The sequence below is a fragment of the Balaenoptera acutorostrata genome, chromosome 7 (genome assembly GCF_949987535.1).
Source record: "Balaenoptera acutorostrata chromosome 7, mBalAcu1.1, whole genome shotgun sequence".
NCBI classification, from domain to species: Eukaryota; Metazoa; Chordata; class Mammalia; order Artiodactyla; family Balaenopteridae; genus Balaenoptera; species Balaenoptera acutorostrata.
The window spans coordinates 57,347,808-57,362,485 of NC_080070.1; the positions used below are offsets into that span (position 1 = coordinate 57,347,808).

A 14,678-nucleotide genomic window follows, 5' to 3' on the forward strand; every position below is an offset into this window, starting at 1 on the left:
GCTGGTTCCAGAGGCACCTATTGGGTTTTTTGCTTGACCGTTACCAATCCATTTTCAACTGTGGGAAAAAAAACCCTAATCTTCTTTAGTAACAAAAAGACCTGCCATTTTCATATGTGAACACAATAGATCTGTACAGATATTTTACTGGTGTAAGATACTTTTCTTGTCATGTTGACTCCCCTTTTACTTCTAGAGTTTTTGTGGTCATGGTCACCAAAATATAACTTAGGATACTTAATGCTCATCTAGGTACACTGCATAAAGCTGTGGTCGATTTGCACGAGGATTTAATGCTGTTAAAAACAGAATTGTTCCAGAAGTGGTTTTGCATAGGTTATTTATTTAAATCTATAGATTCTTTTGTACCATGAAAAATTCCTTCATCCTCTTTGTTTCATGAACAGTGTGGTGTTTGTTTTCAGTTGCCATCAGGGTTATGATTCTTATTGTGGTTTGCTATTCACTGAGATTCTTATGTGGTCTAAAAGTTTCTCTGTAAGTCTAACTTTTTTTTCCTTTTAAGAAATCATTTCTTAAAGCCCCCAAATTTACTTCTTTTCTTTTAAGAGGTCATTTCTCAAAGCCCCGCAGATTATTAATTTTCACTAGTAAGAACTATACTAAACTATTCAAAATCCTAATCTATAAAGATTTGAATTTATAAATTGTATTAATTGAATAGGTTCTCTGGTTACAGAGCTCTGAAAAACTAACAGGGTATAAAGTCTAGAATCTCTTCCCTTCTTTTTCTTGATACTGAACACACAAAATTAGTAAACAAAATTCCTTGTTTACTAGGGATCATTCATTGTGGACTCTGATTAGACTGTATTTATTCCTCAAGGGTCTCACTTTTTCTTTTTTTTTTTTTTCTCACTTTTTCAAGTTGATATTGCCTTATTGTTTCCCCAGGGAAGATAGGGACAGGGACCAATTATAACTAAAAATATTAGTTCTTCAGATTTATGAAAAAGCAAGTTTAATGTATGAAAGTGTGTAAGAGGATGCAGGGGAAAGAGATGCAGGGATTTGCGATGGGCATGGGGCAGTGATCTGAGTTAATTACTACACCATTTATGGTCTGTTCACTGTGTATGTATAAGTTGATTTCTAAAGTCAAATAAATAAGTAGATGCTCTAAAGGGCAAAGTATTAGAAAATGTGTAAAACCTGCATTAACAAATATTTGCTGGGAGTTTATATATGAAATAATAGGTTTTGGCTGAAAGTTACAGAAACTTTTCAAAGATAACTTAAAATATTGGGAATATTTTAATGTAAAACCATCTACATTTGCCAAACTGATATTTAATTTTTAATTTGTATAAATTCCTCTTCTAATGAAAATATATGTCTGAGCATTTCTACTCCCTTTAACAAGAGAACTCTCACTTTTCCATTTAAATCAATAGCAATTTTTAATAAAGTTTGAGAAAAAGAGAAGATAATAATTTGGGATTTTTTTTTTTTAGGTGAGAAGAATATATATATATTTTTTAATTAAAAGGGTAAAATGCAGTATAAGTAATTTTAATAGGCATCGGTGTTTTAGTCTTATGACAAAAGAGTCTATATAGGGACTTCCCTGGTGGCACAGTGGTTAAGAATCCACCTGCCAATGCAAGGGACACGGGTTCGAGCCCTGGTCAGGGAAGATCCCACATGCTGTGGAGCAACTAAGCCTGTGCACCACAACTACTGAGCCTGCGCTCTAGAGCCCGTGAGCCACAACTACTGAGCCCATGTGCCACAACTACTGAAGCCTGCATGCCTAGAGCCCATGCTCTGCAACAAGAGAAGCCACCGCAATGAGAAGCCCATGCACTGCAACAAAGAGTAGCCCTTGCTCGCCACAACTAGAGAAAGCCTGCGCACAGCAACAAAGACCCAACGCAGCCAAAAATAAATAAATAAATTTATTTATTTAAAAAAAAAAAGTCTATATAGTTTTTTTTTCCTCTGTGAGTTGGATTTAAAATTTTTAATGCTTGGGACTTCCCCAGTGGCACAGTGGTTGAGAATCTGCCTGCCAGTCCAGAGGACACGGGTTCGATCCCTGGTCCAGGAAGATCCCACATGCCACGGAGCAACTAAGCCCGTGCACCACCACTACTGAGCCTGCACTCTAGAGCCTGCGAGCCACAACTACTGAGCCCGTGTGCCACAACTACTGAAGCCTGTGTGCCCTAGAGCCCACGCACCACAACTACTGAGCCCACATGCTGCAACTACTGAAACCCGCACGCTCCAGGGCCCACGTGCCGCAACTACTGAGCCTGCGTGCTGCAGCTACTGAAGCCTGCACGCCTAGAGCCCATGCTCCGCAACAAGAGAAGCCACTGCAATGAGAAGCCCGTGCACCGCAAGGAAGAGTAGCCCCCGCTCACCACAACTAGAGAAAGCCCATGCGCAGCAACAAAGACCCAACACAGCCAAAAATAAATAAATAAATAATTTTAATGTTCTTGTTTTCTATTTTATGTGCCATCATATTTTTGAGGCTCAGTAGTTTATACCTATTGAGAAAGCATCTCAGTTGAAAACTAAAACCCTTTGAATTATTCTGCAGTTATCTTCCTGTATCCTGTGTACTCATAACCCAATCCCAGTAATTGTTTTTTCTTCAAAATTTGTCTCCTACTTAGCCTTTTTCTTCCCATTCTAACACCACAACCCAATAGGCCCACATTATCTCACCTTCTATTTGGTTTCCCTGACTCACTCTCCTTTACCTTTCAGAGCCAAGCAATCACCACATTCTGCTGATTTTACCTTCTAAATATTTCTTGATTTATCCCCACTTCTGTTTCTACCTCATTGTCTTTCACTTGGACAGTGGGAAGGGTGACAGTGGAAGAAAGAAGAGTATGAATTTGTGATGATAGTAGCTACCAATTTTTGAGCACTTTCTAATGCTAGGCATTATGCTAAGCGTCTTACATTCATTTTCTTATTTAGTCCTTATAACTATTCTAAGAGCTGTGGATACTGTTTCTATCCCTATTTTATAGGTGGGAAAACCAGAGAGGTTAAGTAATTTGCACAAAATCATGGTGGCAGAACAAGGATTCAAACCCACTCTGACCCAAGAGATTGTGTTCTTAACTTCAGCCCTGCACTGGCTCTTACATCCTTGGTCACTGTTTAGGAGGTAGGATTGAGAGGCCTTGGTAATTGTTGTAAAGGGTAAGAGAGATGCTATGATCTGAATGTTCATTTCCCCCTAGAAATCATATGTAGCGATCGTACCTCCGCAAGGTGATTGTATTAGGAGGTGGTGCCTTTGGGAAATGACTAGGTCATGAGGGCAGAGCCCTTATAAATGGGATTACTGCCCTTACAAAAGAGAGATTCCTTGCCCCCTTCCACCATGTGAGGCTATAGCAAAATGATGGCCATCTGTGAACTAGAAAGTGGGCTCTCACCAGACACCGGATCTGCTGGTTCCCTGATCTTGGACTTACAGCCTCCAGAACTGTGAGAAATAGATTTCTGATGTTTATATGCCACCCAGTCTATGATATTTTGTTATAGCAGCCCAAACAGACTAAGATAAGAGAAGACTCTAGTTTTCTGACTTGAGCAACTTAAGGGATGTAGGTGCTGGTCTCTGAGATAGGGGAACATGGACAAATTTGGGGGAAAAGAGGATTTGAGTGAAATGGGTCTCTGAGATAGGAAATGTGGGCATTTTTGGAGGGTAACAAATATTTTAGTAAGATGAAGATGACTTTTGTTTTGGATACATTGAGTCGGAGGACATCCTAGAAGAGTGGCCCAGTGTAAAACTGAATATGAGTCTTCCTTTAGAAGGCCATGCTAGAGATAAATATTTGGCTTAAAGATACTGGCTGACACTCTGGGAGTGGGGAGTTCACTCAAGACGACGACTAAATGGGATGCATACTGAGAGTTGAATCCTGTGGAAACACCCATGTTTAAAAAACAGGTGGGGAAGTATCTGCAAAGGATACTGGATACAAACTGTTTACAAAGCTAGGAGATGATGATGTCTGTGAGGCTAAGGGAAGAGTTTCAAGTAAGGAGGAGTGGCCACTTGTCAAAAATGAGAAATCAAGCATGATGGAGACTTGAAAAGTGACCTTGAGCTTTAGCAACAGTTGGTGAGAAAGGGAAACGAAGAATTCAGATTACTGTGGGATGGAGAATGAATGTGAATCAGGAAAGAGAGGTGAATGCTACCTACTTTTTCAAAGATTTTTTTGTGAAAAGCAGTATAATAGTAGTGGTTATGAGCTTGGACTAGACGAGACAGTCTGGGATCAAATTCTGGCTCTGCAGTTTATTAGCTTTGTGACTTTAGGCAAGTTGCTTAAACTTCTCAGTACTTCTGTTTCCCATCTGGAAAATGAGAAAAATAATAGTACCTGCCTTAGGGTTGTTGTGAGGATTCAGCTAATACATATAAAGCTCTTAGAAGATTGTCAGATTATAAAAACTTTTCAAGAAGTATTAACCATCATCGTCATTATTCTCATGCTGGAAAACTAGATTGGGGAAATAGGCTGGGATCAGATAATGAGGAGCCATATGTGTTAGTTGAGACAGTATGGATTTTATCCTAAAAGTAGCCAAAAACTGTCAAAGAATGTATATTTGACATGTTTAACCTTTGAAAAGGGTTACTGTTTTCCAAAAAACATATCCCATATTCAGGTAGGTATGCTGCCACCAGGTGGCAGGTGTATGTTATTGCTATACAGATGAAGCAGTAAAACCATGAGGTTTTTTTTTTTTTAATATAAAATATTGACTGATTCAAATAGCTAAATGTAAGCACCCTACTTCTAGCAGGGTACTTTGTTCCCAAAAAACTGATTAGTTAAGTGAAGGAGAGAATAAGAGGGTTATAGTAAAGATAGAGAGATATCAAAGGAAGCTAAGAGAAGTATAGTTGGGCCTCATGGGAAACTGAACAGCCATTTGGAACCAATGCCATTCTCTCTATCATCCCTTATTTCACTTTCACAATATCTGATGCTCCTCTCTTTGCAGATCAGCTTCTTTTGCTTGTACATCGGTTTGCACATGACCAAAAATTAAAGATGAATCCCCAAATTTGTTCTATTCAATGGAATTGTTTCCCACTATAGACACTTTAAAAAAAAAAAGAAGGGGTAGAGAAAAATTATTTAAATAGTGCAAGCAAATCAATTCATAGAGTAAGCATCTAGCTTAGTGGTTCCCAAACTTTGCTTCACGTTAGAAGCCTCTGGAAAGCTTTAAACAATTTCAAAGCCTAAGTCACACTCCAACCCCAAATCAGAAAGTCTGAGGTGTGATCCAGGACTCACTATTTTTTAAAGATCCTCAATGTGAAGTAAAGTTTGGGACCCACTGACATAGCTAATTTGTGTGATTCTGCAAAACTAGGTGATTATACATCATGAACTCTTATATGCCAGCTACTTTACTTGGTGTGCAACTAAAGAAGTAAGGATGATTTAACGTCAGAAGGAAAACTGGCTGTGCTGAATACACAAGAAAGTATTTTAGTCTGCAGCATGACTAGTAGGTTGATAGCATAAATGTACTTTATGGGTGAGTTTAGGGATATTTATATGATTATTGCATCATGCACTGATTTTCAAATCCTTCAGTAAGATTCATCTCCCCTCTGTTACTTTCTGGACATCTTTTCTAACTCTTTGTTCCCTAATTCCAAGAGAAGAATCTAATCAACTGCCTCTTTTCTCATCAAACTAGACTGGGAGGAGCAGCTGGGGTGTCCTGTATGGTAGGAGCTATGAGCACTGGCCAGTTTCCTCAGCAGGAAGTTCTAAACACATACTTTAAAAATACTTAAATATGTTTCACCTGCAAAAGAATACATATAAAATATATAGATAAGAAAAATGATTTTTTAAAAACGACCTCTATGCCTATCACCCAGTTTAAGAAATATGCACATTCAAATACGTTTGAAACCTTTCCCAGTCTAATCCCACCCCCTCCCTACCTAAGGTAACTGCAATTCTGAATTTTCTTTATCAGTGCCTTGCTTTTCTGTACCACATATGTTTACATAATATATTAGTTTTGCTGTTTTTGAACTTAATGGTATCATATTGTAAGCAGTATTTAATGATTTTCTTTTTGTTCAGTATTATGTAAAGATGTTCACACCTGCATACTATTCCATTATAGGAATTTACCTCATTTAGCATTCTCATATCAATGAGCATTTGGGTTGTTTCCAGTTTTTCTGTTACAAACACTGGTGCTGTGTTAACTTTTGCCCATTTTCCGATGCATATGCCAAGGGCCTAGAGGTGTGCAGAGATCATAATCCCATGGCCCCTCAGTCCTCGGGGAGTAGTGTGTGTGTTGTGGAATGAGATAGGAAGAGGAAGTGAAACCAAAGCCAACTGATATTTATGTGTTTATTATACACCCCGTTTCATCACAAATGATCTCTGACAGATCATTGGAGCTGTTGATGGGCACTGGATATCTGACAGGATGGGCCATTGAAGTGACCAGATACAGCAGTTCTTTTATTTTTTAAGTCAATATTTCCAGCAAAAAAAAAAAATGCGTATAAGAGAGAATAATATTCTATTACCTGTGGCTTATAAATGAACAAACCTCAGATGATAAGCTGGCATGTATTTATGCTGCTGAGGGTGATAGCATCTGTTACAGATATACCTTGTTTTAGGGATTCTCCTTTACATGAACTGCTATTTATTTGTTTATTTTTGATGACATTAAGCTTTATACTATGCAGAAACTAGATAAGGTTGGGGCAAAGTGCCATTGTTCTCACCGTTCAGTGTTAGCAGTAAATGAGGTGACAGTGAAATGAAACAGAAGTTGGTGGCATCTGAACAGTGAGGTGTAATAATCTGTCACTGTTAGCAGTTATGCTTATGGGATGTCTGGAGAGGGTGTCTGGAGAGGCTGATGAAAGAGGCCAGGCCCCAGGACAGCATAAATCTTGGGACTTCTGCCTTATTTCTGTCTTTTGGGATGAGATTTTTGGTAGATGTGTAGTTGTATTATATCCTTTTAAAAATAGTGATATTAACATATGGGCCCATAGTTTTATTAGTGAATATTCTTTACAGATCTTTGGGGGAGGGAGGGAGGCAGTGAAAATCTTTCAAAAAAGAAAACAATTACCCATAGTCTCATAACCTACAAGTAATCACTATTAACAGTTTGTTCATTCTTTGTTTCTATGTCTATTTTTTTTTTTTTTTTTTTTTTTTTAAAGGATTTTCTTTTATTTATTTATTTATTTGTTTATTATTTTTGTCTGTATTGGGTCTTCGGTTCGTGCGAGGGCTTTCTCCAGTTGCGGCAAGCGGGGGCCACTCTTCATCGCGGTGCGGGGACCGCTCTTCATCGCGGTGCGCGGGCCTTTCTCTATCGCGGCCCCTCCCGTTGCGGGGCACAGGCTCCAGACGCGCAGGCTCAGCAATTGTGGCTCACGGGCCCAGTTGCTCCGTGGCATGTGGGATCTTCCCAGACCAGGGCTCGAACCCGTGTCCCCTGCATTAGCAGGCAGATTCTCAACCACTGCGCCACCAGGGAAGCCCTCTATGTCTATTTTTAAGCTTAGCTTGAATCATACTCTGCATGCAGTTTTGGCCTCTTTTCTCCCCCAGCTTTATGTTGAGAGCATTTTCCCACATTAAATTTTTTTGGAAAACATTATCTTTGACAGGTACATAATATTACATTGTATGGTTGTACAGTAATGTAACCATGGACCTGATTTATCATTTTAGTTGTTTTTTTAGAAACTATACAGGTATTCTGAAGTTCTGAGGAATAAGCCTAAAATTATTGCTTATGGTTCCTCTTTTCTGTAAAAAAGAAAAAATTATCTTTTTTTTCACTCAACAAATTTTTATTGAGAACCTATATGTAGGCACTATTCGAGACTTAAGAGTATTACATAGGCTTTGATTTTGATTAAAAATCCCTGCCCTCCTGGAGCTTATCTTCTAGTTATTTGTTCTGCACTAATAATTTGACTTCATATACTTCTTATAGTAACATGAGCCTAAAACAGTATTTTGATAATTTTATATACTTAGAAGTGATTTGTTCTAAACACTATAATGTAATCATTCCACTTTTTATTCTATATCTTTTTTCATTTGGGATCATTTAGTAATAGATACTGTTTATTGAACTATTTTTTCAAGCAACAGTTAAAAAGAAACTTTTTTATAATGTAGAATTCTAGTTTTTCTTCTACATAATTAAGTGAGAGTACGGGGAAGAAAAAGGGAAAGGAACAGTTGAAAAAAACTTTTCCAATTTAGGCATTGAAAGCTGGAAGAAATTTTATTGATTGATTGGCATATAGTTGATCTATATTATATTAGTTTCAAGTGTACAACATAGAGATTTAATATTTTTATAGGTTATACTCCATTTAAAGTTATTATAAAATATAGGCTATATTCCCTGTGCTGTACAGTATATCCTTGTATCTTACTTATAATATTTTATACATAGTAGTTTGTACCTCTTAATGCCTTACCACTGTATCTTGCCCCTTGCCCCACTGGTAACCACTAGTTTGTTCTCTATATCTGAGTCTGTTTCTGTTTTGTTATATTCATTTGTTTGTTCTGTTTTTTAGATTCCACATATAAGTGAAAACATACAGTATTTGTCTTTCTCTGTCTGACTTATTTCAGTAAGCATAAAACCCTCTGGTCCATCCATGTTGATACAAATGGCAGAAGTTCATTCTTTTTTATGGCTTAGTAATATTCCATTGTATGTATACCACATTTTCTTTATCCATTCATCTGTTGATGGACACTTAGGTTGCTTCCATATGTTGGCTATTGTAAATAATGCTACTGTGAACATTGGGGTGCATGTATCTTTTTGGATTAGTGTTTTTGTTTTCTTAGGATATATCACCTAGGAGTAGACTTGCTGGATCATATGGTAAAACTAAAAGAAGTTTTACGAGATCCTTCTAATCCTCCTCTTCATTGTACAGTTGAAAAAACTGAGTTCTCTTGAGGTTAAGTGGCTTGTCCAGTGTCACATAGCTAGCTTATTAGAGTCTCTGTAAACACAGCAGTCCAGTACTCTAATATATGTAATCCATATGCTTTTTGAAACATTATTTTCGCTCAAAAAATAGTTGGGCCTACTACGTGCCAGACAATGAAATGTGTTAAAATTTGCAAAATTAAGGTAACCTTTTCAGTTCCAGAATCTGTTTTCTTCTTAGACATGAAAGTGTTCCAAAACTTTAAGAAAAATTCTGCATTGATTGAGGTTGTAGGATATAAATAAGACTGCTGGCTCCATAAGGTAAAGCCCTGTGGTCTTTTCCATATCTGATTTCCTCGGGTCTATTTGGCACTGTTATTTTCCAACAGTTTGTATTCTGTCATATCGTTGGAAAATATTCTTCAGAGCATTTTTAAAGTGTTGCTTTTGTCTTCTTTGTTTTCAGTTGCCCTACTTCAGCTCTACATACAAATTGTGTTTGGGTCAACTGTGTTATTCTTCTTTGTTTTCATAGTTAGGTCCCTGAAGTTTTGTTGTAATAGCTCATACAGCATTCTTGTTCAACGTTCATTAAGGAATATCACAAAGGTAAAGGCTGCACGGACAGGTACAAATAGTTACATAATTAGAATTAATTAGGATTTCTTAAATTTTCTACAGTAAAAACATAGCTGCTTATAGCTGCTTTTGAAGACTAGAGAAAGTAGATAACATTTTTAAAATATTTTAGAATTTCTTGGTGTGTGTGTGTGTTGTGTGTGTGTTTTTTCCCTAGTGTTGTCAAAATATTTGTTTTGGTGATTTCATTTGTTCATGCCTTTAAACTTCGTGTTCTAGATTTAATGTTAGTGTTTTTAAGTTTAATGACAAATGAAGGAAAAGAGCTTAGAATGCATGGAATGCAAATTGGTATAATGGAAGGAATACTGGATTTAGAGTCAGATGTTCTTGTTCTATTTTGCTACTTTTGGGCAAGTAACTCATATTTGTCTTCAAATCTCAGCTTCCACATTCTTTTCTCAATATTTCATGACTTCTCCCTTACATTCCCATTCAAATTAAGTCTTTCTGTTTTAGACTTTCTTTAGTACCTATACTTTTTCTTCAAAGCACATTTTGTCTCCTGAAATGATATATTTCTGTATTTGTCCATATTTGTTTAATTTTTTTCTTTCTACGTGGATTACAATTCAGAGGAGTAGGGTTTGTATCTGTTTCATTACTACCTACCCTGCACAGGGCAGACACATGGTAATTTATTCCATAAACACAACAAATATTTTTTAAATAAATGAACTACTCACTACTGTCTGTCATATGCCAAGTTATTTCCTTCACAGCTATAAAACTCTACAACCACACCTCTTACAGAAAGCCTTTTTTGAGAAAATCAGGACAAGAGAAGTTCCAATACTACCTCCTTAAAGATACATAGGACTGTTGAGTTTACAAAATTGTACACTAACTTCTACCTTGTTTCTCACAACTCAATGAAATATTAGGCTGGCCTAGACTAAAAGATCCTACTGTTAAGACCGTGTATTTCAACTCATGTCTAGCTTTGTGCCTGGCACATAAACACCTGATGAACTCTCAAGAAACAAAACAGATTCCAGTTAGTACTTTTATTGAAGTGACATTATAAAAACTTGGCATTTTTTTTACAGCATTAAAAAAATTCCCTGTTTTATTGAGAATGATCATTTATAAATAAATATTGAGTTTATGGAATAAATTATTGGTCATTTTTATTTAATTATTTATTTGTGTTCTGGTCAGGGTAAGACATTTGCTTGAGATCTGAATTAGTTTTGAAAGACAAGTGTATATGGACATGATATCTTTCCAGTAAATCTTGCAGCTATTTCTGTGCCTGCATATGTTAACATTTTTATAATTGGCTTCCAAATGACAAACACAGATGTCTGTAGTCTGAATTTCCAGCATGTTTTAGAATAAATGTTTTTCCAGTAATTTAAAGTGTACCATTGCAGTATCAAATGATTAGCTAATTGAATAGAGTTTCTGATTTTTGCTTATCTGCCAGCTTGCCATTTTTCAGATTTAAAATAAAAATAGATAGCTGTTTATGATGTGATTTATGATGTGATCTTGTTCCCTTTCTCATGTTTTTACAAAACAGAACTCTTCCTAAAAAGCTATTATGGGCATTGTTTTTCTGAGAATTTAATTTTGTCATTAGTTTAGTTTTTCTGTTTATTTGTTTTGCCTAGTGGGGTAGAGAGATTATGGTGAGAGGGAATATTTTATATTTTAATTCATTTAATTGCCACTTTGAATTCTGAGACCATGGAACTTTTTTAGATAGTGGGATTAGATATGCCAGTTTATCATCTTAGTTCTTAGGTTCTGTGGAACAGTGCTTAAAATTATTGCTTAATGTTAACTTTTCTATAAAAGGTACATTATCTTTTTTTCACTCATCATGTATTTATTGAGTACTGTTCTAGATTTTGAATATATAGCAGTGAACAAAAGTTCTTACGTTCATGGAGTTTACCTTCTGGTTAATTGTTCTGAAAAAATAATATGACTTCATGTAATCAATAACATAGGCCTGAAACAATGTCTTGGTAATTTTATGTCCTTAGAAGTGATTAGTTCTAAACACTGTAATAGAACTATTCTCCTTTTTTATTTTATTTTTTTTATAGCTGCATTGGGTCTTCTTTGCTGCGCGCGGGCTTTCTCTAGTTGTGGCGAGCAGGGGCTACTCTTCACTGTGGTGTGTGGGCTTCTCATTGTAGTGCCTTCTCGTTGCAGAGCACAGGCGCTAGGCGTGCGGGCTTCAGTAGTTGTGGCACACAGGCTTAGTAGTTGTGGCGCACAGGCTTAGTTGCTCTGCGGCATGTGGGATCTTCCTGGACCGGGGCTCGAACCCTTGTCCCCTGCATTGTCAGGCGGTTTCTTAACCACTGCGCCACCAGGGAAGTCCCTATTCTACTTTTTATTCCATATCTATTATTAACCTTTTCATTGGGTTCATTTAATAATGGATACTGTTGTCTCAGGCAGCGGGTTTTTTGTTTGTTTTTAAAAATTTTCTCTTTTGTTATGTATTTGTACATCTAAACAAATATTAAATATAAATTATATATCCTAACAGAGTTGGAATTTTAAACAAAATCTTCATTATTGTCCTGATATCCTCTGCTGTCTGAATATATTTTTAAATCTTAAGAATGTCATTAGCATATTTTTGCTTTTACATTCTTTCTGAGGGATCGTTTTAAAATGATGTCCCTAGACTTTTGATTCTATTTACAGATAATATATAATAGTGTTTCAGTTGGTTTATTTTTAAGAATGAATTTGCTCTCCAAAGTAGTTTAAATGCATTCCAGCAGCTTAATAATGTACAAATAGAGGCAACTGGTCTTGCATCTGTTCCTTAAGCAGATAGTAGAATAACCGACTAGTTGCTGATCAACTGGGGAAGAAACTTAAATGTGATATATTTTTATATTGCAGGGTCAGTGATTAGATATTTCTGACTTACTAATTAGACACATTTGTTAAGTAAACAGTACATATCTATAAACTTTTTTTCATTTACAGCAGACATATGCTGTATGTTATTCTATAGATTCTAGTATTTGTCACATTTTGATAGTTAATGATATCAACATCATCAAGATTGCTTTAATCCTTTATATCATAAGACATTTACTGGACATCTTTATAATTGGTCTAATTTATATATTAATATGTTTGTATATTTCCTCTATTTCCTCTTTTTAAGGCACAGAGGGCTTACACCTGTTCTTATGCTTTTGTTTCTTTCAGAATGACTGAGTTCAAATTAAATTTAGGAATTGGTAGTTAATAGTTGCTTCATATAAAATTTGGAAAATTTATGCACCAAAAAGGAAATTTCAAGTGAGCATAAGGAAAAATACCTGTAATCCCAAATCCAGAGACAGACCAAAGTTGTTATGGTTATATTCTTCCAGAATTTATCCATGCCTATGTGTATAATGTTATTAAAATTTAAGATAGGTATAATTGTTGAAGGCTGTGAGCCTAAGGCCTGCCTTATCTTTGTTAAAAGAGATGCACTTAATTTTCCTTTTACTAAAAAAGGTTATGTTGCAATATTATACCTAATGTTGTATATAAACATTTACTATTAATAATGGTTTACATTAATATTTTTAGTATTAATAATGGTTTGCATTAGTATTATTTTAATTGAATTAATCTAGTATTGCACAAAATATGTTATCCATACTTCTGATATAGGTAATGATGAGATATTTTAGGTGATATCCGATCCAGTATTAAATAACAGTGGATAGTATTGTAAAAAAAAAAGTTAACTACTTTTCCAAGTTTCTTTAACCAGGTTTCTTATAAGCCAAAAGTCTGATACTCATAGATCCTTAACACCCCTCTAACACTTGCCTGTTTCTCTTAGAACCTTCAGCAAAATATCTAGCTAAAATTTTAATAATACAGTTTTATTTTTCATTGTATTCATTTTTGGTTTTATTTTTTAAAAAATGACAAGTGATACTGTCTTTTAATTTATGTCAAGGATAGAAAGTATCCTTTTCAAATAAATTTAAATAAGAAAAGTACACTAGTTAAAACATATTAAGTAACTGGTAAGTTTAGGTGACACTAGGATATGGCAAAAATCCTGATGATGGTATGCAAATGATTAAGGGCTAGGAGGCTCTACTGTTTGATACTGAAAATATTTATAATTTTTCCCATTATAAACAAGTCTGCAATGATCATTTGTATAGCTAAAGCTTTTTGCATGAAATAATTACATTTACTAATATAAGTAAGTGGAAGTCACAGAAATTCCACAAAGCAAATGCATTTAGAGCTCCTATGTTTTCATATAATCTCATATCCAGAGATTATACTCTCACTAAACAGTGAATGAGAATGCCTGTTTTTTATTCTACCCAACTCTGGGCTAATTTTTTTTCTTTAGACATGATATTTTCAGTTCTTCTCAACATTTGAACAGTATTCATTCAGAAATACCTAGTTTCTTTGCAATTCAGTAGTCATTCTTGTGTTAAACACAGTAACCGTTGTCCATTATTTTGTCATCATTTTAGTGATGGGTTGATCTTTTAAAGAAAGTGACTCCAAATCTACTTTTTTCTTAGTGCTGATAAAGAAAAATTATCTTTGACAATAACGATGATTTTTTTTTTCTGTAGCTTGCCCAGTTTCGACAAAGGAAAGCTCAATCTGATGGGCAGAATCCTAAGAAGCAGAAAAAAAAGAGGAAAACTTCAAGTAGTAAACATGACATGTCAGCATACCATGCTGTGAATATTGAGCAATCACAGAGTGATGCGATGTGCACAAATAGTTCTCAGAGACCAGGATCAGCTGTGACTCCTGAATCCACAATAATGAGAGCTCTACACAGTGGAGAAATAGTTAAACATGACCAGGTCTTCTCTGTTGAAGTAAGTATTCATCCAGATTTTTAAATACTAGCATTCTAATTGTAAAGTTGTTGTAATGACAACACTCATTAGCACCCTATGCGATTTTTTGTGAGCTTGATTTAACAAACACTTATTGAGCAGCTGTATTACACCAAAGATTGAGCACCAAGGATACAAAGATAAATATGACAGTCTCTATCCTTGAAAGTCACTCTAGTG

At 35.6% G+C, this 14,678-nt stretch overlaps 1 protein-coding gene across 14 annotated transcripts in view; it reads left to right on the top strand.

Annotated features, from left to right (window-relative positions):
- Positions 1 to 14,678, top strand: part of AKAP9 (A-kinase anchoring protein 9) — a 153,911-nt gene that overhangs the window by 5,843 nt on the left and 133,390 nt on the right. For all 14 annotated transcript variants that reach the window (XM_057549560.1, XM_057549558.1, XM_057549563.1 and 11 more), the window contains exon 2: positions 14,223 to 14,477. In XM_057549560.1, the coding sequence (XP_057405543.1) occupies positions 14,223 to 14,477 (255 nt within the window). The remainder of the gene's footprint in view (positions 1 to 14,222; positions 14,478 to 14,678) is intronic.